Below are 23,978 nucleotides of genomic sequence, written 5' to 3' on the forward strand. Positions count from 1 at the left end.
CAGGACATCTCACTTCCTTTAATGTTCTTTTTTTAAAGATTGTATTTATTTATTTTTAGAGATGGGGGAAGGGAGGAAGAAAGAGAAGGAGAGAAATATTCATGTGTGAGAGAAAGAACAATCGGTTGCCTCTCGTGTGTACCCCAATCAGGGACCGGACCACAACCCAGGCAAGTGCCCTGACCAGGAACCAAACTAGCAACCTTTTGCTTTGCAGGACAATGTTCGACCAACTGAGCCCTGCCAGTCAGGGCTCTTGAATATTCTAATGTGTTTTATATATAAAATGGTGGTAACATATTCAACAATATAGACTATTTTTTTTTCTTCTTTGGGCATCTGAGGTGACTAATTGTCAAAATGTCACCTGTTTAGTAGGTGACTTAGTACCCTATGCCTGGACGGGACATTATAAGTAGAAAAACTCCATTTTCTCATTTTTGAGGTTAGAATTAGATGCCCGGGCAGGTGAAGGGATTACTCAAGAATTCATGGACTGTTCATTAAAGGGCAGGGTCTAAACTCAGGATGCCTTTCCATCTTATGTATTATTGTAGAATCTTCTGTGTACTGTCCTTCCAATCATGTATTACCCATTTATACCCTTGCCGATTGAAAGAACTGTATACAGAATTATACATGAATGAATAAATGGATTTGGCAATGCTGTCAAGAAGCTAAATGGCGTAGAATTCCTTCTAGTAAATCTGACCTTCTGCAACACCTCACCCATCAACTGCACAGTTGAGGACCTCAAGAAATACTTTATAAATACAGATGTATTCCTTTCATCATGTATTTTGGCTGCAGAATATTGGACCATTTAATGAATAAACAATGGAAAACTACCTTTTCAAGATCATTATGAAAGCCACAATAATGAAAAACCATAGTGCTCCGCCTCATTTATTGAGATTTGAAAAACCCCAGAGCCCGGGAATCAGTAACAAGTTCCAAAGAATTCTCCAACAATGGCTTCATCATCGAAGAACGAAAATTTTTATTAAAGCCCAAACCCAATGAGCTGTTGAAATATTTCAGGTGACATTTATAGCAATATATTATGCACTCTTTTCCCGTGGTTGGACTTCTGTTGATACCCAGGTCTATGAAATATTTTGGATCTTCTATTATAAATTAATTTATATCTTAGCAAAATTATGTAGCCATGTTGTAAGAGGTCACAAGCTGGATTATGGGGACGGGAGCTCAGAAGTTTGTTGGGACTCTACATTGGTTAGTTTGGATATGCCATTTTCTCAGGATTCCCATCAGAAGGTTTTCAGCAGGTGGGCTCACAGCAGTAGCAGCAGCAGGCTGGGCGGCAGGAGGACTGCCCACAGTAGGATGGGCGGCAGCAGGAGGCCTGGGCATGGTGCAGCTGGCAGCAGGTCGGGGGGGTGCAGCTCGTCACGCAGCAGGGGGGCAGGCAGGTGTCCTCCACACGGCAGTCAGGGCGGCACCATCTGGTGCGGCAGCTCATAGCTCCACAGCCACCACCCTGGCCACAGCCAGTGCCACAGCTGGTCCCACACCCTGTCCCACAGCAGCTGGTCTGGCAGCAGGTTGGCTGGCAGCAGCTGGTCTGGCAGCAGGTTGGCTGGCAGCAGCTGGACTGGCAGCAGCCGGAGCCACAGGTCCCACAGGAACAGCTGGGGAATCCACAGAAGCTGGTGTTGCAGCAGGCCATGGTGTCAGGGGTTGGGCAGAGAGTGGGGTTGCTCAGGGGAGTTTCTGTGTTAGGGATGCTTGTCCCACTGGGGCCTTTTATAGGCTTTGGCCAGTTTCTGTGTTTGTGACAATCAGAATTTTTATCTTGTTACTCTTTAAAGAAGCTTTCCAGGGCCCTCTGATTGTTCAAATACTGAGTTCTTTTAAATGTATGTCCAAATTGGTTTTTCCTTGTTGCTCAGCTGGTATTCACCAAATGTGTTCAGTAGTCCTGGGTAGAGTTGTTGATGTTTTGTTTCCAAATAGCGCTATAATTTTCACCTGACAAAGTGCCTCTCACTCATGAGATGATGTGATTGTGGTGTCATATTCACCAAAACGTGAGTCTTCAGAAAAAATCATTACCCATTTACTGTTACTAACCATGTCCTTCATGTAAGGCTATCTTTATATTTTTTAGATTAATAAGATTATGGCCTCTATAATCACCCAGATAAAAATTCTGATAAACTCCACCTTCATAAAAATTTATAGATATTTCCAGAAATTGCATCTCTCCAATTTCTATGTTCTCTCCTGAAGTTCACACATTTAGCCTTGAGGAAACATTTATCACTCAAGAGGATCTATGGACCAAAACCGTTCCATTCCAACTTACTGTGGATATTTTGTTATCACAAATTTAAAATATGCACTAAAATTCATATCCAGTAATTAGGAAAAAACACCAAAAAATTTAAGTGTAATTTATATTTCTATGAAATATGAAAAGCACTGTTATACAGATTATCTGGACAGTAGTTATTTCTCAAAGGCGGGGTTCATTTCAGTTTACATCATTTTGTGTAACTACATGTTGTGTTTTACTCAAGGATATCAGGCCAAAGAGCACAACAGTTTAATTTATAAGGGGGAACTGATAAAAGAAAAAGCAGGAATTTGAAAACATACTTTTCTGAGTCACAGTGCTTATGAGGCAGATGGGTGATCAAATATTGTTCAATAAGTATAAGTGCAAAGAGATTAAAATACATTTAAGCAAAATAAAAATTGAAACAATTTCTGGTGGTTGCTAAAAGAAAGGCTGTGATTTTCCATTTGACGTTTATGGTTACATGGGGGAAACGAAAAAAAAAAGTTGTGGCCAAAGGAACATATTATTGCTGCTTGTGGTAGGCTTATTCCTTCCTTCTGACCCTGAAAAGAAGCACATAGCTTTTATGAGGTAGAGGTGTTGGTTAGCACAGGGATAGAATTAAAACATGATTCATGCCCGTGTCAATAATGATGTTCATGTCATGTGATAACCAAGGCTGGGAAGCTGCAAAATGTTTACATGGAATCATTACATATTGGAGATCAAAACCTTAATAAATCATCTTGTCCAACCACTTAATTTTATAGCTACAGAAACTGACATCATTTTTTAAATAAATAACACATTTGTTAAATCCCATTATGCATGAGACACCAAAGGGTTATGCAGAAAACAAGAACTGATCTGTCCATCTCATGAACTACTTTCATTTCCTCTAAGCATCAGTTGATGTTAGAATACTATTGAGTCTAGGAATTCCTGCATTTAGGAGAGGTTAGTGACTTGCTCCATTCACACAGCCAGTATGTAGCCAGAAGAGCTGGGTATAAAACTCTTAACCTTCACTCCCAGATCAGTTCACTTTATTTCATACCATGCTGCTTTCCAGGATCAGTTAATGGTAGTAAAATTCTTTGTCTCCTATTTAAAAAATATAATAGCTCAAAAAAGGGCTTCTGTCGTGAGTGGCACATGTAGGGCAGCTTGGTTGCCCTGCACGCAGAATTGACCTCAAGAGATTTCAGCAGCATAATTTTTTAGTACCTGGGCAGCTAGTGATCATTGGTCCTGGCAACCACCAAAAAAAAAAAAGAAAAAATATATAATAACTCAAGAATATGAATATTAGTGGAAGGTAGAATACACTGTGGAGTAGTGACTTTAAACACATAGTAAATAAGCTTAAATATGTTAAAATTACTTCGGGTATCTACTGACCAGAAGAGTTTCCTCTCAAACTGCATGAAGTCACGTTTGCTTCCTAATTGTTTCTTGTTTCTCACATTTGTGTTAGTAGATATTCCTTCGGGGTGCCTAGGTCTTCCGTACTCTTTGTGTCTTCTTTATTCCGTGTCCATCATCTTAGTACAGCTTTCCAGTAGTTTCTGTATAGTCCTTCTACATCTAGCTTTGGCCTTCTGTATTTATGAGCAGCAACCATAGGAATCCCTCCAGTGTCTAAATCCTGTGATGCCATTCCCCTGCCTCAAGGCTTTTAGCAGCTCCTTAGTGCTCATTGCTTTTCAGGGTGTACTCCTTTGGTTGATATTTAAAGCACACAAATTTTCCAAATTTTCCTCCCACTATTATTCTACATATATCCAGTGCTCCCAGCCAACTACCCTCTGGTACAGCCAGTCTGTACCTTTGTGCAAACTGTTTCATTGTTGAGAATGCCACCTTCCCTTAGATCTGCACCCTGGAACCTTAACCCTCCTAATGTGCGACTTTCTCCCTTCCATCTTTCTTGTGCTCCCCGATCAATACTGACTTCTCTGTTGATACCATACAGTGTTTTGTACTTTTATTTTTCCGTATTCTAATGTTCAGTTGGGTTATTGTCAATTTGATTCCCCTCCCTGGAAGTTTCTTGAAGAGGGGAATATTTTTAAGTCAATTTTAATTTCTTTTATATACAATACTGTGTGCAACTTGCAGGTGGTAGTCAATCAGCACATTTTTGTTATGTTAAAATATAATGAGAAAAAAATAGAATGAACAAGTAAAACCGAAGCTGTGTTTGCTAGGCCAAAGATGAGGAGTTTATTGGAAAATAAACATGCCGCAGAGACCTAAGATAAAAGATGGAAAGAAAGAAGTTGCTACTCTTACAAAGACTTGAGAATAGCCTTGTCTTAATAGATGAGTCCGGATTTCCATGCAACCCCCCGGCTGACTAGAGAGGTCTTCATGGCTCAGGGAAGGTTTTTGGGTAGAGAAGTGGGAGTATCACTCTTTCAGAAGGTTGCTTGCTCTAGGCAGTTGAGGCACTGCTCAGCAGCAGCAGCAGCAGGGGGAGGTCCTGCAGGTGCTGCGGCAAGGGGCAGGCTGGCAGCAGGGGGGCCGGCAGCAGGGCGCCTGCACACAGATGGGCTGGCAGCAGGTGGAGGCCCAGCAGCAGGGGCGGCAGACCACAGCCATACACGATGTGGGGCAGCAGGTGATGGGGCGGCAGCAGCCCTCCTGCAGGCCACAGGGGTCACAGCAGATGGGGCGGCGGCAGGGCTCACAGATGGGGCGTGTACAGCGGGGCACACAGGTCACAGGGCGGCACACGGTGGTCTGGCAGCTGCAGGGGCGGCAGCAGCAGGGGTCTCGGCAGCAGCAGGGCTGGCAGCAGGGCTGGCAGCAGCCTCCCCCACAGAGTGAAGAGCAGGTGGAGCCGCAGCAGGATCCTGTCATGGTGGTGTCTGTCTCTTGGCTTGGTGGGACTGGTGAGAGGAGGGGGGTGTTCTCAGGTGTGCTTGTCTTCCTCCCATTGGGGCCCTTATATACCCTGGCCAGGGGCTGATGACCCCTCTTGTTTATCTTTTGGCCAATTAAGTAGAATTTTGACTAATGGTTGCATTGCTCACGCCATACTCATGATGTCATTCATGAGCCCGTGCTGCACCCTAAATACAGGTATGTTCATGCTGCTTGTCATCAAACTCCAAGCACTCATAGCCGTTCCAGGTGACAGCAGCTCTCAATGCTCATTTTGAGTAGATAGCACCTGAGGAATCTGGATAGAATGGATCTATAGGAATTGCAATTTTAAAAGAAATTCAAACATAGTATAGGGGCTTCTAGAAAACAATGATGACATTCTATCTCTGACCCCCCAAGCTCCCCTGAAAAGCCTACTTGTTAATCACACATGTATTAGACATGTCCTTCAGTGCAGATTCCTTGGAAGTGCATATCACCTGCGATTGTGGAGTGCATATTTGCTTGAATGGGACTACAGCTCACACACTTGTATGGGAAACTCAGAACTTTAGTTTTGTGAACCAGGTGAGTATTGGAATACAGCATCCGACACTGTCACCCATTTTTACCCCTTTTCTCCAGTTCGTGCTGTGTATGGTCCATCTCCTCACAGAATGCTCATCTTATCTCTGAGACATGACATTTTTTTTTGCCTAAAATACCTTTTATTTTATTTTTATTGTTATTCTATTATAGTTGTCACAATTTTTCCCCCTTAGCCCTCCTCTGCCCAGCCCACTCCCCCTCTCCCACCGTCAATCCTCACACTGTAGTCCATGTCCATGGGTCATTCATACACGTTCTTTGACTAGTCCCTTCCCCTTCTTCCCACCATCCTCCCCCTCCCCTCTGCTTCCTGTCAGTCTGTTCCATGTTTCCATGCCTCTGGTTCTATTTTGCTCATTAGTTTATTTTGTTCATTAGATTCCTCTTATAGGTGAGATCATATGGTATTTGTCTTTCACTGCCTGGCTTACTTCACTTAGCATAATACTCTTCAGTTCCATCCATGCTGTCACAAAAGGTAGGTGTTCTTTCTGCTGCATAGTATTCCATTGTGTAAATGTAACAGTTTTTTGATCCACTCATTTACTGATGGGCACTTAGGCTATTTCCAGCACTTGGCTATTGTAAATAGCGCTGCTATGAACATAGGGGTGCATAAGTTATTTTGAATTGGCAATTTGGGATTCTTAGGGTATAATCCCAGCAGTGGAATTGCTGGGTCAAAAGGCAGTTCTATTTTTAGTTTTTTGAGGAAATTCCATACTGTTTTCCACCGTGGCTGACCCAGTCTGCATTCCCACCAACAGTGCACTAGGGTTCCCTTTTCTCCGCATCCTCTCCAACACTTGTTTTTTGTTGATTTATGGGTGGTAGCCATTCTGACAGGTGTAAGGTGATGTCTCCCTGTGATTTTAATTTGCATCTCTGTGATGGCTAGTGACGCTGAGCATCCTTTCACATGTCTGTGGGTCATCTTAGAAACATGACATTTTTTATATTTGTTTTTCTTGTGTGTGTGGTAAAGAACAATGTCATGAAAAGTGTTTTCTCGATTTACCTTGGCCCTGTGCGGTGACTAAGAAGTGACAGGACGGAGGTCTTTCGACCCACATCGCAAACACACAGGAAACACTGGGCGGAGGAAGAGCATCAGGAGGCCACGCCGCCACTCTGCGCTCTGCGACAGCTCTGCCAGCGCCTGCTGGACATGCTTCTTCAGGAAGCCCGGGCAGAGGCAGTTAAGGAATCACGTGGGAGCAGTCTCATTGCTTATCTGCTTCGCCCTCCGAGTATTCACCGCACAGTGATTACTGCAGGATCACTCTCACTATTCAAAAGAATGTGCCTTGGGCCCCAGGAGCTAAAATTCCCTACATAGAATTTCAAGCACAATTTTAAGACTTTGTAAAGAATGTGAATGGACTAGACATACAGTCACAGCTGGGGAGACAGAGGAGGGAGAAATCAAGCACAGTTCTCAACTCTGAGGACCTTTGACTCTCTCACGTTTTCCGTTCTTTCCCTGGTCTGTGGACACCCGTGATCTTTTCAAGGCAGTGACCAGAGCCTACATTTAAAAAAAAAAATCTTGTATGTTCTGCTTTCTTTCCCCACCTAGGTTTATTAAGATATAATTGACACATAACGTTGAATAAGTAAGGCGCGTATTGCGATGATCCGACACGTGTATATTGCAGCGTGCTCACTGAAATGAGGTCAATCAACATATCCTCCACTTCACATGACTATTTTAGTTACGGTGAGAACATTAACGCTCTACTTTCATAGCGACGTTCAAGTACGCAGTACAGTCTCGTTAATCACAGTCACCACGCCGTGCAATTAGAGCCCCAGAACTTCGTCACCTCACAAGTGGAAGTTTGTACCCTTTGGCCAGCATCTCACCATTTCTCCTGTACCTCTGCCCCTGGCGACCACCTTTTACGCTCTGTGTCTGTGAGTTCCAGGTTTTTGATTCCGTGTGTACGTGAGATCGTACGGCATCTGTCTCTGTCTGACTTATTTCACTTACTTAATGCCCTAAAGGCCCATCCACGGTCTCAAACATGGCAGACTTCCTTATTTTTTATGGCCGATAATATTCCAGTGTGTGTGTGTGTGTGTGTGTGTGTGTATACATCTATAGAAGTGGATATGCCTCATACATTTTAAAATCTGTTTCTCTCTCACTAGATGTTTAGGTCGAGTCTGTGCTGTGGCTATTGTGAGTATTGCTCTACTTAACATGTGAGTGAAGGTATCTCTGCTGGATCATGTGGCAGCTCTATTTTAATTTTTTTTTAAGGAATCTCCATACTCTTCCACAGTGGCCGTGTCCATTTACAATCCCACCAACAGTGTGTAGGGTTCCCTTTTCTGCACATCCTCGCCAGCGCGCTCTCCTTTATACTAGCCGCTCGAACAGGTGTGAGACAATACCACCTTGTGGTGTTGATTTGCATTTCCCTGACTGTTAGTAATGCCAAGAGGCTTTTTGTGTCCTTGTTGGCCGTCTATATTTCTTTGGAAAAATGTCTGTTCGAGTCATCTGCTCATTTTTTAGTTGGATTGGTTCCCTTTTTGCTATTGAGTTGGAGGAGTTTCTTATTTATTTTGGATATTAACCCCTTATCAGATATGTGGTTTGCGCAATTTTCTCCCTTTTAGTAGGTTGCCTTTTCGTTTTGCTGACTGCTTCTTTTGCTGTGCAGAAGCTTAGTTTGATGTAGCCCCACTTGTTGGTTTTGGTTTTGTTGCTCATGCTTTGCTCTTCAAGGCACGTTTTATGATGATCAGTATTTCACGTTGCTGGGAGTTCTTCGTGATGATCACATTCTGCGCAGAGGGAGCCTCTTCCGAAGACACTTAACACCTCAAGTTAACAAGCCTAATTTCTCTACTCTGAACATTTCTGACCAAAATATCCTAAAGAGAATTATCCCTCCCCTTTATAAAAGATACACAAAGATAGAGTTCACGAATTCCTCAGCAAGAGATTCTAGCATTGATTCAGTCTAAGACACGCATCCCCACCCCACAGCCAAAATTTATTTCCAGGCAGAGAAAATATGGGTCATGTCTTAATAATTTATGCCACAGAAGTCTGTGATATGACACTACAGGCTAGTCATATGCTATTCTCTGATGCCACTTACCCTAAAACTGGACAGCACCCGCTGAAAACCTTGCCACTTACTGGCTGTGTGTCCTTGGGCTACGGGGGGTTAACAGCAGTACATACCAGGGCTGTTGTGAGCGTTCAGTGAGATCGTGTTTGCCAAGCACTGGGAACAGAACAGTGCCTGGCACTTGGCATCTTGTATTGGTTAAGTAATTAAATACACAGGGTCCAGCACAAATAGCGCCCATTTTTTTACTACAGAATCTTCTATTATAAGATCATAAACATGTAATTCTGTAACATAATATCACATTCAACCACACCATAGGACATTTTAGGTGAAATGTTCAAATTAAAACTATAGATTATTACACCCATGTTACTATGCTGCCAACCACACTCAAGCGGGTGTTACTTCTGCCAGATGCTGTATGTGTTCATTTTAAAAATTATTGTTCATAAAATATAAAGAAGAAAATGAATATTATTCCCAGTTACTCTTAGATTTTCTTGCATAATGTTCCAGATTTTTTTAAGGTGAAAACATACCTAAAGCATAGATACAGAAATGCAGAACCCATCTTTCCTCACAGAATAGTTGAATATTTTATAGCTTACATTTTTGTTACTTAAATACATGACAGGGCAATTATATGATGTTACAGCTTTACAATCTTCAGCTATTTTTAACTATTTTTTGGCATTTCTTCTATTTTATATTGTTTATATTAGGTACAATTTGACCTTTTTCTTATTCATACCTCCTCTCCCTAGTGGATTATAGCTTCTTTGAGACAGGAGCCCTCTTTTATCTCTTTATGTTCCCTCAGGGTGGTCAACTCGGTGCTTTTATGGTAGCAGATATTTAACAAATGCGTATAGATTGACAACAATTGATTAATTTGCTTGGAAAATGCCATTAGTGTCTGATTCCTGAGTGCAAAGATAAACAGCCCTCTAGAGTCAACGTGGATTTAATGTCCACAAGAGCCAACACTGTGAATAACATTCTGAATAACAGTCAGACCTGCACCACCCCGCGGGAGTGCACCATTCGAGCAGCATTCTACTTGCCACAAAGGACAAGGCAGTTCCTGGTGTGTGTGTGTGTGGGGGGGGGGGGTGCTTGGCTTCTCCTGGGTCTTTCCTGAGCATTGGTGATTATAATTACCTTACAGTTATATTAGTAAGAACTAATCTTTCATTACTCATTGCTCCTCAGCTTCAAAATCAGGTGACTGGCCAGAGGTCACCGAAGGTTCGTTCCACCTCCAGCATGGTGGGCTTTCTTTCTGCGCTAACAGCGTCAGCTCAGTGAAAGGACCCTCTGACTGGGAACGCGCATACCCAAGGGTCGGCCTAGATGCAGCCCCCTCACTGGTCGTTTGGAAGGTGTTCTGTGTGTCTGGAGTAGTGAGCACAAGCGACCCTGCATATGTGATGAAAATATAGCCACGCCCACCTGCCTCGCTCAGCTCGGTGCCCTGTGAGTGCTGTTTAAAGGATAATAAGGGAACTAATCAGGTTTAGATGATTGTATAAAACAATATAGGAGGATTATTTGGCATTTTCTTTGAAGATCTCAAGGCAAAACAGACAGAATCTTCTGAAAAGAAAAGTCACAAAGACCACTATTTTTGTGCTGAGAGTACAGTTTATTAGAAAGCAGACAACACGATTTGGAGTTACCAGAGTCTTAAGAAGACAGGGGATTCTTGATCAGTACTTAGCCTGGAAAGGTGTCTTCAGTGCCTACTATGAGGTAGTTTGAAGAGATGAGAAATAGTTTCTCAAGGAAAGGCTTGTTGTTCTGCAGTGAAGCTAAGGGACAGCAGATGCAGATGGACCTGGCCATCTACTGGGAGACACTTAGGGATGACACACTGCTCAGCAGCAGCAGCAGCAGGGGGAGGTCCTGCAGGTGCTGCGGCAGGGGGCAGGCTGGCAGCAGGGGGGCCGGCAGCAGGGCGCCTGCACACAGATGGGCTGGCAGCAGGTGGAGGCCCAGCAGCAGGGGCGGCAGACCACAGCCGTGCACGATGTGGGGCAGCAGGTGATGGGGCGGCAGCAGCCCTCCTGCAGGCCACAGGGGTCACAGCAGATGGGGCGGCGGCAGGGCTCACAGATGGGGCGTGTACAGCGGGGCACACAGGTCACAGGGCGGCACACGGTGGTCTGGCAGCTGCAGGGGCGGCAGCAGCAGGGGTCTCGGCAACAGCAGGGCTGGCAGCAGGGCTGGCAGCAGCCTCCCCCACAGAGTGAGGAGCAGGTGGAGCCGCAGCAGGATCCTGTCATGGTGGTGTCTGGATCTGGGCTGGATCTGGATCTGGGTGAGACTGGTGAGAGGAGCGGGTGTTCTCAGGTGTGAATGTCCTCCTCCCATTGGGGCCCTTATATACCCTGGCCAGGGGCTGATGACCCCCAGGGCACAGGGTCACTTCCTTGTTTTTGTTTGTTTATTTATTTATTTATTTGAAATGGCACTGGTTGGTTAGTAAGTTCTCTAGACACTTTTTTAGGTGCTCCGGTACATAGAAAAGACTCTTTGTTTTCCTTATTTAATGAATGCTCATTATATTTTGCTATTTATGGTTCAGATATGAACTTAATGACCCTAACTTCAAAGTCTCCAATTATCTTTATAATTTAGTGATGCTTTTCCCCATTGGTGCTGTGGCAGCACAGAGTAACCGTCATACTCTGAGGGCCACGTACTGACAGTGGAAGCGAATTCCCCAAGTTTGAGCGTCTCTTTGCCCCGCTGAGCCTTCTAGGCAAGACAAGTTCAGAAGAATACTGTGCTACAGGAGTATTTTAAAAGCCACGGTTTGTCAGTAAAAGAATTTTTCACTCTACTTTTTGGAGCTGCGGGAATGCATCTTAGTAGAACTCTATCATCAGTCTTCCTTTTTTCCCCCCTCATTTTAAAAATGTTGGAAAAATACACATAACATGAAATTTACTATCTAACCATTTTAGTTTCTGCAGTTCATTGGCATTAAATATATTCATAGTGTTGCACAATCATCACCGCCCTCCATGTCCAGCACCCTTCACCTTGCACACCTAAAGCTCTATATCCTTTACACGCTGACTCTCTGTGACCGCCCCTCTGTAGCTCCTGGCAACCACCACTGGACTTTATTTATAAATAGTTATCTTCTTTTTTCTCCCAAACCCAGTCTATGGTCACCACCATTCCATTCTACACAATTTTTTTGGTCTTAGATTACATGCTCATTAATTTTCCTAATTATATTTTTTCATAACAAGGTGAATTTCATTATTTATAGTGTTCATGATAGCCAGTATCAGTGAGTTCTAACTCTGTTCCAAGCATTATGCAAAAGAAATAAATGTGTTGCTTTATTCTTTATAACAGTCTTACGAAGTAGGTATTATTATAGTCATCATTTTATACACAAGGAACCAGATGAGTGACTTGCCCAAAGTCACACACTTTGCAGCATTGGGACCAATAATTGTTCCAAAAACATCTGTGGAAACATTATTTGTAAGCCCAAGAAGCTGAAGATCAGAGCTGTGGGTGTCACATTCCTTGTCGTTAAGTAATGTCTGTTTTATTTAGGAATTTTAAGTAAATTTATTGTTTTTAATAGCTGTTATTTGTGAAACGGCTAATTGTTAGAGTCACCTGACAGGACTCTATGTCTCATCAATATCCTCAGGAATTGGAAGAATTATCTCCCACACAACCTTCTCAAAACTCCCAGACATGCCATAAGGAGGTAGTATTGATAATAACATTGGACATAATTGGTTGGCCCTGGGGCACTACGAACAAAGCCACAACCTATGTGAAGGTGGCAGCCTGCCAGCATGACAAAGCCCCAGGTAGTGACCCCAGCCAGGGGGTGGTCTCCAGATTCCGTCCATTCTTTCCCTGGCGCCTCTCACCCCACTGTCTCCCGCTGCGCTGTGCTTGCGTTTCTTCCTGCCCCTGGAACCAGCTTGGAAATCCAGTCGCTTCACACTGTCAGGGCCTGAGGAGAACCCTGTCGTCAGCAATTTGGTAGCCTCTGCCTCTGGATTTGCTTGGTTCTGGCCTTTGGCTCTCCAGCGAAGTCTGTTCTAGGTCTGTGGTTGAAGGCTCCGGTTCAGGCCTTCCTCCTGCCCCGCCTCTTGTGCAGTCCCTTGCAGCTTACCCGCTGCACAGCACAGCCGCTGCGGCTGACCAGGGTGTGGCATTACTGTGGAAGCACGCAGCCCAGTAACAATGCCGAGCCTGGGAGAAAACAAAACAGTCTACGTGGGAGAAAATACTGGATGATGAGGAAGTCTCTGGGAGGCTAATAAGAAAAATTCTGGGATGAAGAAAAACAGATGAAATTAGAGATTTTTGAAAGTGCTGGTCAAGAATATGGAGAAAGAAATTAGGCTGGTGAGCCTATCCATCGGTAAACTGCTAAATTCTCAGTGCAGAGAAAACACCACCGCGCATATACCGCCAAAGCTGAGCTTTTAATATAATGGAGTACTTGTTGAGAGACTTATACCACATTTCAGGAAAAAGGCTTTTCTTTATGAGATGGCTCGTCATTTTACTATAAGAATTCACGTGTCCGGCATGGTTGTAGGTGGGGCGAAGTCTCTCTCTTCCAACTCTCTAAGCATTGGGACTTATTCAACGCTTCAACAAGTAATTTCCGATCATACACTATGTGCCGAATTCTGTGCAGGTCAGCGGGAATCTAGTAGTGAGCAAAGTCAATTCAGATCCGGGCCTTCACAAAGCCCGCCCGCCCGCCTGCCTGCACGGGGCAGGTAGATACGCCCAAGAATACGGGCAGCACGTTCCACAAAACCCTTACAGATCAGATGTTGGGAACTAGCTGCGTGTTTCTCAGGAACACAATAGTAGTTAGTTCCCTGGCCAGCCTAGAAGTTCTTGATGACAACAACATATCCGGTGTGGATTTATGTTATCACTACCTCAAGTACGTTAACACTGTTTAATGCGAAAATTATTTGCAGTTCGAAATCGGAATGGTTCCAGCCAAAGTACATCTCTCTCCGTTGGCTCAGCAACAGTGACCCCCCCGAAATTCCAATGGGCCATGATGGCGCGGGTGGGCGCTGTGGAAGAAGCTGGAACGTGGTTCTTCCAGCACAGGCATTTAGTCGTCGGGGATTCCCAGGTACCAGCTGACATGAATCACTGCGTAGTTTTCTAACTCAGGAAACACCTGGGGTTCCTCCCCCTTGTCACGTGTGCTGATGATTTATGAGTCACTCGTGATCAGAGGGACCTGCTGAAGGCTCTGCATCCCTCAGCATCACTACAAAATCTGCGGCTTGAAATATGAAGGTACTTAACAAGAGGCGTTCTGAGTTATTTCAGTTGCTTTCAAAATTACAGACTTTGCACTGGAATTGTTCCTAAGGCTAAAAAATGGTCAGGGAGAATCCTTTTTCCTTTGGTTCTTTTGATTCTGCATACCATAACTCAAGCTAAATATAAGCTTTTGAAGATTATGGTTAATAAGCAATAAAGAGAAACACGTTTGCTTCCCAGAAATAAAATTTTATTATTTTACCATGCAAAATCCCAGCATGAATGTAACCCTGTTTCGGAAAAATATCCCATCGAGAAGCAGTAGAGGAGGGTTGATGAGTCAGTGGCCTCGAGTGTCACTCAGAAGGAGCTTTGGTCTCTGTTCACTCCTTTTATTCAAGCCAAGAACTCACATGATAAAATTGGAATTTTTCTAAAGATTCTTAAAGAGGGCCAGAAATTGCTGCATAACTATGTAGAAAATGAATAGAAAGTTATTGCTGAGCTAGTTTGAAGAGCAAGGAGTTTGCAAAGGTGCTGTCTCTCATCTGATTTATCAGGGGTGGGTAGAATTTTTACATTTATGAACACTCTGAATGTTTCCTATTGGGCTGCTCAGCAGCAGCAGCAGGGGGAGGTCCTGCAGGTGCTGCGGCAGGGGGCGGGCTGGCAGCAGGGGGGCCGGCAGCAGGGCGCCTGCACACAGATGGGCTGGCAGCAGGTGGAGGCCCAGCAGCAGGGGCGGCAGACCACAGCCGTGCACGATGTGGGGCAGCAGGTGATGGGGCAGCAGCAACCCTCCTGAACACCACAAGGGTCGCAGCAGATCCGGTGGCGGCAGAACACAGCCGTGCAGGATGTGGGGCAGCAGGCGATGGGGCGGCAGCAGCCCTCCTGCAGGCCACAGGGGTCACAGCAGATGGGGCGGCGGCAGGGCTCACAGATGGGGCGTGTACAGCGGGGCACACAGGTCACAGGACGGCACACGGTGGTCTGGCAGCTGCAGGGGCGGCAGCAGCAGGGGTCTCGGCAGCAGCAGGGCTGGCAGCAGGGCTGGCAGCAGCCTCCCCCACAGAGTGAGGAGCAGGTGGATCCGCAGCAGGAGCCAGTCATGGTGGTGTCTGGGTCTGGGCTGGGTGAGACTGGTGAGAGGAGCGGGATGTTCTCAGGTGTGAATGTCTTCCTCCCATTGGGGCCCTTATATACCCTGGCCAGGGGCTGATGACCCCCAAGGCACAAGGTCATTTCCTAAAGTTGTGGTTGCCCATTGATATGAGAACTCAAGTTTGGTGGATTCAGTTGCTGAGGCAGCAATTCCAACATCACTGAAGGATGCTTTCCTTTCTTCCTGCTTTTCGCTTGAAATGAATACCTGATGATTTATATCTTCTGAGAAATTACTCATTGAATAGCCCATTTTGCCAGACCATGTGACAAGTTGAAAGTTTGAAGAATCCAGTAGAATCCAGTATTGCCTCTCTCACACTTTCCCCTTTTTCTACATCCATGATTAAGCGTGAGCCCATAATGTTCACAGGCCTGATCTCTTGTGATGAAGCAAGAATTTCTAAAACAAGAGAAAACAAAGCAAAACTAAAATGGCTCATAAAAGATGTGTACCGATTTTGCTATGAAAAGAATGGTGCAGTGTTTCTGTGAAACAGCATGTTGCTTCCCCTTGTTTACGTGGAAATAACCACCCAAACCGCCGAGTGATGTTGTTATAGCCCATTAGAGTTGGCCTATTGCTCATGATGAGTGATGAGACGCTTACTATGTAAACAGTGCTGTACTATTGGGGATGGAGAGGGAAAAGAAAGAAAAATAAATTTTAAGTAGTTTCTGATCACACAGTAATTACAAATTTAGGAAAGCAGGACAAAGGCAGATAAAGCAATGGAAGGAGAGGAAATTTTCATGGGACAATAAGGCCACACTGAATGTGGATTTTACTGATATCGTTGTGCCTTTTTGAATGTCCATCCCTGAGTATGGTCTTAGGAATAAAATTTGAATTGAGCATTTCTTGCTGTTTAGGTGTGACATAAGCACTTGTATTGAGTTCTTCAATATTGAAAATATTTGTAAAGGAATCAATTACATTGCTGGAGTAGATGCTTAGATTTGTGGTTTTGATTGCTTGCGAAGGGTGAAGTTGGGCTTCTGAAAAAGACAAGGGGAATTAAGTGAACTGATGACTGATAAAATGGCTTTGTCTTTTTTAGCCTCAGCTGGAAAAATGGGGGTATAGAAAGTAAATATATAGTTGAAAAGTTGGCTGAAGAGAACATCATCCAAGGGTCGCTGATGACTGTCAGAACAAATGTGTTTCCAAAGTATGTTTTGTTTGGTGTGATCGTTTTTTAATACACTCTTTGGTCCACCAGAGTCCTGGTCCTTGAAGTCCTTGGAGTTTGTCAACCATTTTGCCCGTCCCAGTTTGTGGGAGGCCAGATTTGTGAAATGACCCCTGGGCCACGCAGATGGAAGAGCGGCAAAGGTGTAGCGTACCAGTATGGCCTTCTGTTGAGTATAAACGCTGATCGAAGGTTGACTCCCAGTCTTTTCTCAACTCTGAGTCACTTCAAAGTGGTGAACATGTAGTAGCAGTTATCACAGATTCTATCCCATCTAGTGAGATGAAATAAGAACTTGCTGGATTTATGGTTTTGCATATTGTTATTTGGCTTAAAATATGTACAGAGATCCAAATACTAGGAACGGAAATATATCTGTTATTTCATTTCCTTCTAACAAAAAGACATAGTACTAAGAAACCCTGTGTTTTCAAATTACAGGCTCTCAGAAACTTTGCTGTCTGAAGTCACCTCAGTAAGAAGGGAACATCCCACCCGCTGTGGCCTGGCCAGGATCATTGTCACCTTAACACAGAGAAGCAGCTGCAATGTCCAACCCAGAGGCAGAGTTTCAGGTAAGAGTTTTCCAGACGTGACATTTGCCTTCATCTCAGCTCTATAGTTTCCCAAGAAGGGGGGCCCTCAGTGCTTCTCACAGGCCAGTCCTGATGTTAATTCTTTTGCACAAAGCCCTGTTTTGCTTTGAGTCTATCAAAACGCGATTTTATGTGATTTCACTTAAGTCCACTATTTCTCAAAATCCAGCAGAAATCGTTTGTCTTCCTTCATGTGGCGGCTCTGTGCCGTGTGGTTTCCGTGGCTGCAGTGCACTAATGGACCTAAGCATGTGGGATAAGAGATGTGTCCCTGGTCTTCATCACCGGGGCTTTTTGTCACATCATTCAAATGATAGGTTCTGCAAGAACACAGTTACCAGAGTGGGAGCAAGTAAATGCTGACCGTGCTGATGATAAATTGTAGGATTATTGCGCTTGGATCAAAAAAGACTCTAGTGTTAGCGACTTCCTGTGCTGGTGGACCACACCCTCATTTTTTTTTTTTTTTGTTAGGAACCAGTCTTGGGGCCACTGGATGTTAGGAAATTTTCAAAATCCTGCAAACAGAATATGCATTTCCTAGTCTCTAAAATGATCTCTAAAATATCCTCTGATCCTAAGAGTTAGAAATGGGGGTGGGGAAGATTAACAGGAATGAATGGGAAAGACCAAGAAGGATCCAGATCCTTCTTCCGCTGTTCAGCAGTTGTGTGACTTAGAGCAAGTGCTACACACGGCCAGCCCCAGTGTCCTCGTCCGTGAGATGGCGAGAATCTTCATGGGCCGTGTGTATGAGAAAATCCATATAAACACGGAAGATGGAAGAGAGGGTTGTCATTAACTGAGAAGAGAAAATATTTCAGTTGGAAAAGACAGAAAACTCTAGATAATCAGGGAACCAGTGGGATTTATTTCTGGGATTTAAAAAGGAAATATCTCTTCTAAGTGGTTTCAAGATTCACCTGCCTAAAGCCAGGTGAGGCTAAACCAGGTAACCTTTGAAGTCTCTTACGGGTTTGAGCTGTTTAATTCCTTTGGGTGCTCCAGGATGAGGGGAAACGAATGTTTCCCCAGCTCTTTTCTGCTCCTGGTGCTAAACCCCTATTCATAGATCCCGTAATCTAGGACTCTTTCCTGTGAGCTGGTAGATCAACTTTTAAAGAGCCCTTTCATTACAAGACAGCCTCAGTCTGATGATGAAGTTTCTGACCTTCTTTATTGTATTTATTAGAAAGTTTGTTTCTGCCAGTGGATGTGAACAATCCTGAAAAAAAAAGGGCCTTCCTGAACCCTTCCCCACTCTCAATGACATGGGATAAATAGCATATTTTTTAGCCTGCTTGATACAGTGATGCTCAGATGTGCGGCAAGGAATATGAATGCATGGTGCTGGATGCTTACTGGGTGCCAGGCGTCCTACATACATAAGGTCATTTCACTTTCCCAGCAATCTACATTGATGAGTATTAGGGTTCCTATTTTGCACATGAGAAAACCTAAGGGTGAGAGAAGTTAAGTTGTACTAGGTGCTGAAGTTTTTGCTTTAAGTAAATATCTACCTTTTAGAATTCTTGTCCTAAAGACAATTCCCTTCTAATGTAGGTTGATTCAACAAATAGAAATTAATTACCAACTCTGTTCTGAACATTGAGCTCAGTACTGGGAGCCAGAGTGAATGAATCGGTTCATCACTGGAGGAAGAGAAACAGATCACCTCAATGCAATGCCTTATGGGCAGGGGGATAAGCACAGGATCACAGGATGCTATTGGCATATGTTAGTGCACCTAACCTAGCCAGTGCGTGTGTGTGTGTGTGTCTGTGTGGTGAGGGGTTAGGACAGGACTATTAGAGGAGACTGAGTTGAACTTGGAAATGACTCAGAGGTAGATGAAGAGGCGAGGGAAAGGGGAAGGTGAAAGGATATTCCAGGAAAATGAAAGAACACAACAAAAGCAAAGACAAATGGAACTGCATGGTGTGTGTCAGTTACTGTGAGAAGTTTAGTGTTGCTGGAAGTGAAACTTAGTGCAGAGAGTTAGACATGAGCCTGGAGATACGGGTGAGATATGAGCCTAGGTCTGTGCGCACCGCGGAGGACCTGGTGTGTGTAGATCTGCCTATGTGAGCAGCCTGAGGACTTGCCTGGCTGTTCCGGTGCCACCGTTCAAGACTCATTCCAGGAACCCTAGCACCTTTTTTCCTTCCCTCTTCTGTCTTCTTCATCCTCTGTCTTTTTCCTTCTTCCTCTTCATTCTCCTTCCTGTTCTTTGTCTGCTCATCAGTGCACACTAATATACCTGCACTAAAAAATGAATCAGGTAGCAGGAAGGTTTACAGGAAAAATTAGTTTATTGAAAACAAGTGAGCAGCACTTTACAAACGATGACGGGGAGGCTCGGGCAGCCTCCAGAGTTCAGGATGGGTTTGCCAAGTCCACTCCAGGGACTTTTAGAGGTGGGTTTGCCATTCATGGTGAGTTCTGCTAATGGGAACACCTAGGAATTTGGCCTAAGGTGGAGATGAAGATCAGCTTGTATATCCAAATAGTAGGATGTAAAAAAATAACTATTGCCACTTTATGGGGAAAAATGTGTTTTTCTTTCAACTTGATTAAAATGCAGAACAGGAACTTGGGCTGCAGTGTATTGATCTGTGGGAACCTTGGGTTTCAGCAGCAGCAGCAGCAGCAGGGGGAGGTCCTGCAGGTGCTGCGGCAGGGGGCAGGCTGGCAGCAGGGGGGCCGGCAGCAGGGCGCCTGCACACAGATGGGCTGGCAGCAGGTGGAGGCCCAGCAGCAGGGGCGGCAGACCACAGCCATGCACGATGTGGGGCAGCAGGTGATGGGGCGGCAGCAGCCCTCCTGCAGGCCACAGGGGTCACAGCAGATGGGGCGGCGGCAGGGCTCACAGATGGGGCGTGTACAGCGGGGCACACAGGTCACAGGGCGGCACACGGTGGTCTGGCAGCTGCAGGGGCGGCAGCAGCAGGGGTCTCGGCAACAGCAGGGCTGGCAGCAGGGCTGGCAGCAGCCTCCCCCACAGAGTGAGGAGCAGGTGGAGCCGCAGCAGGATCCTGTCATGGTGGTGTCTGGATCTGGGCTGGATCTGGATCTGGGTGAGACTGGTGAGAGGAGCGGGTGTTCTCAGGTGTGAATGTCCTCCTCCCATTGGGGCCCTTATATACCCTGGCCAGGGGCTGATGACCCCCAGGGCACAGGGTCACTTCCTTGTTTTTGTTTGTTTATTTATTTATTTATTTGAAATGGCACTGGTTGGTTAGTAAGTTCTCTAGACACTTTTTTAGGTGCTCCGGTACATAGAAAAGACTCTTTGTTTTCCTTATTTAATGAATGCTCATTATATTTTGCTATTTATGGTTCAGATATGAACTTAATGACCCTAACTTCAAAGTCTCCAATTATCTTTATAATTTAGTGATGCTTTTCCCCATTGGTGCTGTGGCAGCACAGAGTAACCGTCATACTCTGAGGGCCACGTACTGACAGTGGAAGCGAATTCCCCAAGTTTGAGCGTCTCTTTGCCCCGCTGAGCCTTCTAGGCAAGACAAGTTCAGAAGAATACTGTGCTACAGGAGTATTTTAAAAGCCACGGTTTGTCAGTAAAAGAATTTTTCACTCTACTTTTTGGAGCTGCGGGAATGCATCTTAGTAGAACTCTATCATCAGTCTTCCTTTTTTCCCCCCTCATTTTAAAAATGTTGGAAAAATACACATAACATGAAATTTACTATCTAACCATTTTAGTTTCTGCAGTTCATTGGCATTAAATATATTCATAGTGTTGCACAATCATCACCGCCCTCCATGTCCAGCACCCTTCACCTTGCACACCTAAAGCTCTATATCCTTTACACGCTGACTCTCTGTGACCGCCCCTCTGTAGCTCCTGGCAACCACCACTGGACTTTATTTATAAATAGTTATCTTCTTTTTTCTCCCAAACCCAGTCTATGGTCACCACCATTCCATTCTACACAATTTTTTTGGTCTTAGATTACATGCTCATTAATTTTCCTAATTATATTTTTTCATAACAAGGTGAATTTCATTATTTATAGTGTTCATGATAGCCAGTATCAGTGAGTTCTAACTCTGTTCCAAGCATTATGCAAAAGAAATAAATGTGTTGCTTTATTCTTTATAACAGTCTTACGAAGTAGGTATTATTATAGTCATCATTTTATACACAAGGAACCAGATGAGTGACTTGCCCAAAGTCACACACTTTGCAGCATTGGGACCAATAATTGTTCCAAAAACATCTGTGGAAACATTATTTGTAAGCCCAAGAAGCTGAAGATCAGAGCTGTGGGTGTCACATTCCTTGTCGTTAAGTAATGTCTGTTTTATTTAGGAATTTTAAGTAAATTTATTGTTTTTAATAGCTGTTATTTGTGAAACGGCTAATTGTTAGAGTCACCTGACAGGACTCTATGTCTCATCAATATCCTCAGGAATTGGAAGAATTATCTCCCACACAACCTTCTCAAAACTCCCAGACATGCCATAAGGAGGTAGTATTGATAATAACATTGGACATAATTGGTTGGCCCTGGGGCACTACGAACAAAGCCACAACCTATGTGAAGGTGGCAGCCTGCCAGCATGACAAAGCCCCAGGTAGTGACCCCAGCCAGGGGGTGGTCTCCAGATTCCGTCCATTCTTTCCCTGGCGCCTCTCACCCCACTGTCTCCCGCTGCGCTGTGCTTGCGTTTCTTCCTGCCCCTGGAACCAGCTTGGAAATCCAGTCGCTTCACACTGTCAGGGCCTGAGGAGAACCCTGTCGTCAGCAATTTGGTAGCCTCTGCCTCTGGATTTGCTTGGTTCTGGCCTTTGGCTCTCCAGCGAAGTCTGTTCTAGGTCTGTGGTTGAAGGCTCCGGTTCAGGCCTTCCTCCTGCCCCGCCTCTTGTGCAGTCCCTTGCAGCTTACCCGCTGCACAGCACAGCCGCTGCGGCTGACCAGGGTGTGGCATTACTGTGGAAGCACGCAGCCCAGTAACAATGCCGAGCCTGGGAGAAAACAAAACAGTCTACGTGGGAGAAAATACTGGATGATGAGGAAGTCTCTGGGAGGCTAATAAGAAAAATTCTGGGATGAAGAAAAACAGATGAAATTAGAGATTTTTGAAAGTGCTGGTCAAGAATATGGAGAAAGAAATTAGGCTGGTGAGCCTATCCATCGGTAAACTGCTAAATTCTCAGTGCAGAGAAAACACCACCGCGCATATACCGCATAAACAGCGCGTTGCCTCGTTCACACCCAGGCACGTGACAGGAACAGGTGAATGGCAGCGCTCCAGTGCACACCAAGTCTTCTGCTTCCCAGACGTTTCCTTGCACTCTCCAAAAGGCATGTTCATGGGTTTGCATGTGAGGAGGAGCCCCACAGCACCCTGGATCCCTGCCACCGTGGGGGAGCCCCCCAAAGGGCCTGCGTGGTGCTGCCTCCACATTCACCTGAATGCCTTCCTCCTCCTTCCCAGCCAAACTCAACATCTACCTTGGTTGCAAAAATCAGTTGCAATTTCTGTCTTTGTAATTCACTTGGAATCAGTCATCCCACATGTGGAATCAAGGGACTACAGAGCAGGGGTCCCCAACCTCCGGGCCGGGGACTGGTTAGGAACTGGGACGCACAGCAGGAGGTGAGCTTGAATGTAATGCACTTGAATCACCCTAAAACCATCCCCCCACCCCACCCAGTCCATGGAAAAATTGTCTTCCACGAAACCAGTTCCTGGTGCCAAAAAAGTTGGGGACCACTGCTGTAGAGGGTATGTAGGCCTGTCCTTCATTTTATAGGAGGGTCACGTGTGTTCGCCATGGTCACACAGTGAGGCCTCGGGTCTAGGTGTCCTCATTCCTCAGTAAGCAGCCTCTGTGTTTCACCCCATGACAGATCATCTGAAAGGGCCGCGGTGCGTCCGGCGGGGACAGACCTGTGCACGGGCACAGAGGTTCCTCTCTGACAGTCAACGGAGCTGAGCAAGGGGTGGTGGGGAGGGCAGGGCTCCTTCTTTTCTGGATGTTGGTCTCACAGGGTGGTCTGGCTCCCCGTGGGGACTCATCAGGGCACTGTGAGAGAGGCATGCACTTGTCTAATTCCACCTGTTGTCATTTATTTGTACCTTTATCCTGTGTCTTACCTCCCTGATGAGTTCCATACATTTACTTCTTCCTAGTGAGGTAGAACACTTTCCTTCGGATTTGAATAAAATAAGGAAATCTGTCCAGTCAATCCCACTTACTTCCTATGAACCCAGTGAAAAAAGGAAAGCCAAGAGCTGGCAAACCACCAGTCAAATGTTTTTTAATAGCCATTTGTCCTAAAATTACCCCCTCCTCTTCAAGGGGGAGGGTTTTGGTTGTTGTCATGGAGGAATTTGTTGTTTTGCTTCGATGATCCCATGGAAGATAACGTAGATGTGAACTATACCAAACTCACTCTCTGTATTCCTCATGCCAAGGTTTTCTCTTTGCTTATAACATTAGTTGATTTTTACTGTATAGACTAAATAATTCTTTACTAATAGCCTTTTTGTTTATGACCGATATTCTATGGACATTTTCAGCCTCAACAGTCCTTTGAACTAATGTCTAATATCGTAGTTTTACAAGGAATTTTCTTTTCTTTTCTAACTAGGCCCTTACTGGAAGCTTATACCCATTTTCCTCTAAGAACAGTTTATAATACTGAACTGTTTTGTTTGCTGATGTCGTATATCAGCTTCCACTTTTCTTCCCATATGTAAGAACTTTAAGTTACAATTTAGAGAACATTTGGTATGTTCCAGGGACCATGATAGGTATCTTTACCGATCTTACTAATCATCATAACAAGCAATTGAGTTAGGTATTTTTTATCTTCACTCTGTAGAT

General features: G+C 44.8%; 5 protein-coding genes, 1 long non-coding RNA gene and 1 other non-coding gene across 7 annotated transcripts in view; 2 read left to right on the plus strand and 5 right to left on the minus strand.

Annotated features, from left to right (window-relative positions):
• LOC128779282 (uncharacterized) overlaps positions 1-23,978 on the plus strand; it is a 217,114-nt gene that overhangs the window by 170,979 nt on the left and 22,157 nt on the right. Inside the window, exon 4 of the long non-coding RNA XR_008425177.2 lies at positions 16,962-17,095. This is a non-coding gene — a long non-coding RNA (uncharacterized lncRNA). The remainder of the gene's footprint in view (positions 1-16,961; positions 17,096-23,978) is intronic.
• On the minus strand, positions 1,283-1,690 carry LOC112316343 (keratin-associated protein 9-3). Its single transcript, XM_024573179.3, has one exon. It carries the CDS (start codon positions 1,688-1,690, stop codon positions 1,283-1,285), a length of 408 nt encoding a protein of 135 aa, XP_024428947.3.
• On the plus strand, positions 3,434-3,567 carry LOC112316628 (U11 spliceosomal RNA). Its single transcript, XR_002976028.1, has one exon. It is a non-coding gene; the product is annotated as a U11 spliceosomal RNA (small nuclear RNA).
• On the minus strand, positions 4,533-5,170 carry LOC139440263 (keratin-associated protein 2-3-like). Its single transcript, XM_071219144.1, has one exon. It carries the CDS (start codon positions 5,168-5,170, stop codon positions 4,763-4,765), a length of 408 nt encoding a protein of 135 aa, XP_071075245.1. The 3' UTR covers positions 4,533-4,762.
• On the minus strand, positions 10,598-11,162 carry LOC112316346 (keratin-associated protein 2-3). The gene has a single exon (XM_024573182.3). The coding sequence runs from the start codon at positions 11,160-11,162 to the stop codon at positions 10,755-10,757; it is 408 nt and encodes a 135-aa protein (XP_024428950.2). The 3' UTR covers positions 10,598-10,754.
• LOC112316347 (keratin-associated protein 2-3-like) lies at positions 14,779-15,316 on the minus strand. Its single transcript, XM_024573183.2, has 2 exons — positions 15,023-15,316; positions 14,779-14,929 (listed from the first exon to the last, which is right to left on the minus strand). The coding sequence occupies exons 1-2, from the start codon at positions 15,274-15,276 to the stop codon at positions 14,779-14,781; spliced, it is 405 nt and encodes a 134-aa protein (XP_024428951.2). The 5' UTR covers positions 15,277-15,316.
• Positions 19,680-20,158, minus strand: LOC128779277 (keratin-associated protein 2-3-like). The gene has a single exon (XM_053911712.1). The coding sequence runs from the start codon at positions 20,156-20,158 to the stop codon at positions 19,748-19,750; it is 411 nt and encodes a 136-aa protein (XP_053767687.1). The 3' UTR covers positions 19,680-19,747.

Source organism: Desmodus rotundus, chromosome 9, assembly GCF_022682495.2.
Source record: "Desmodus rotundus isolate HL8 chromosome 9, HLdesRot8A.1, whole genome shotgun sequence".
NCBI lineage: Eukaryota > Metazoa > Chordata > Mammalia > Chiroptera > Phyllostomidae > Desmodus > Desmodus rotundus.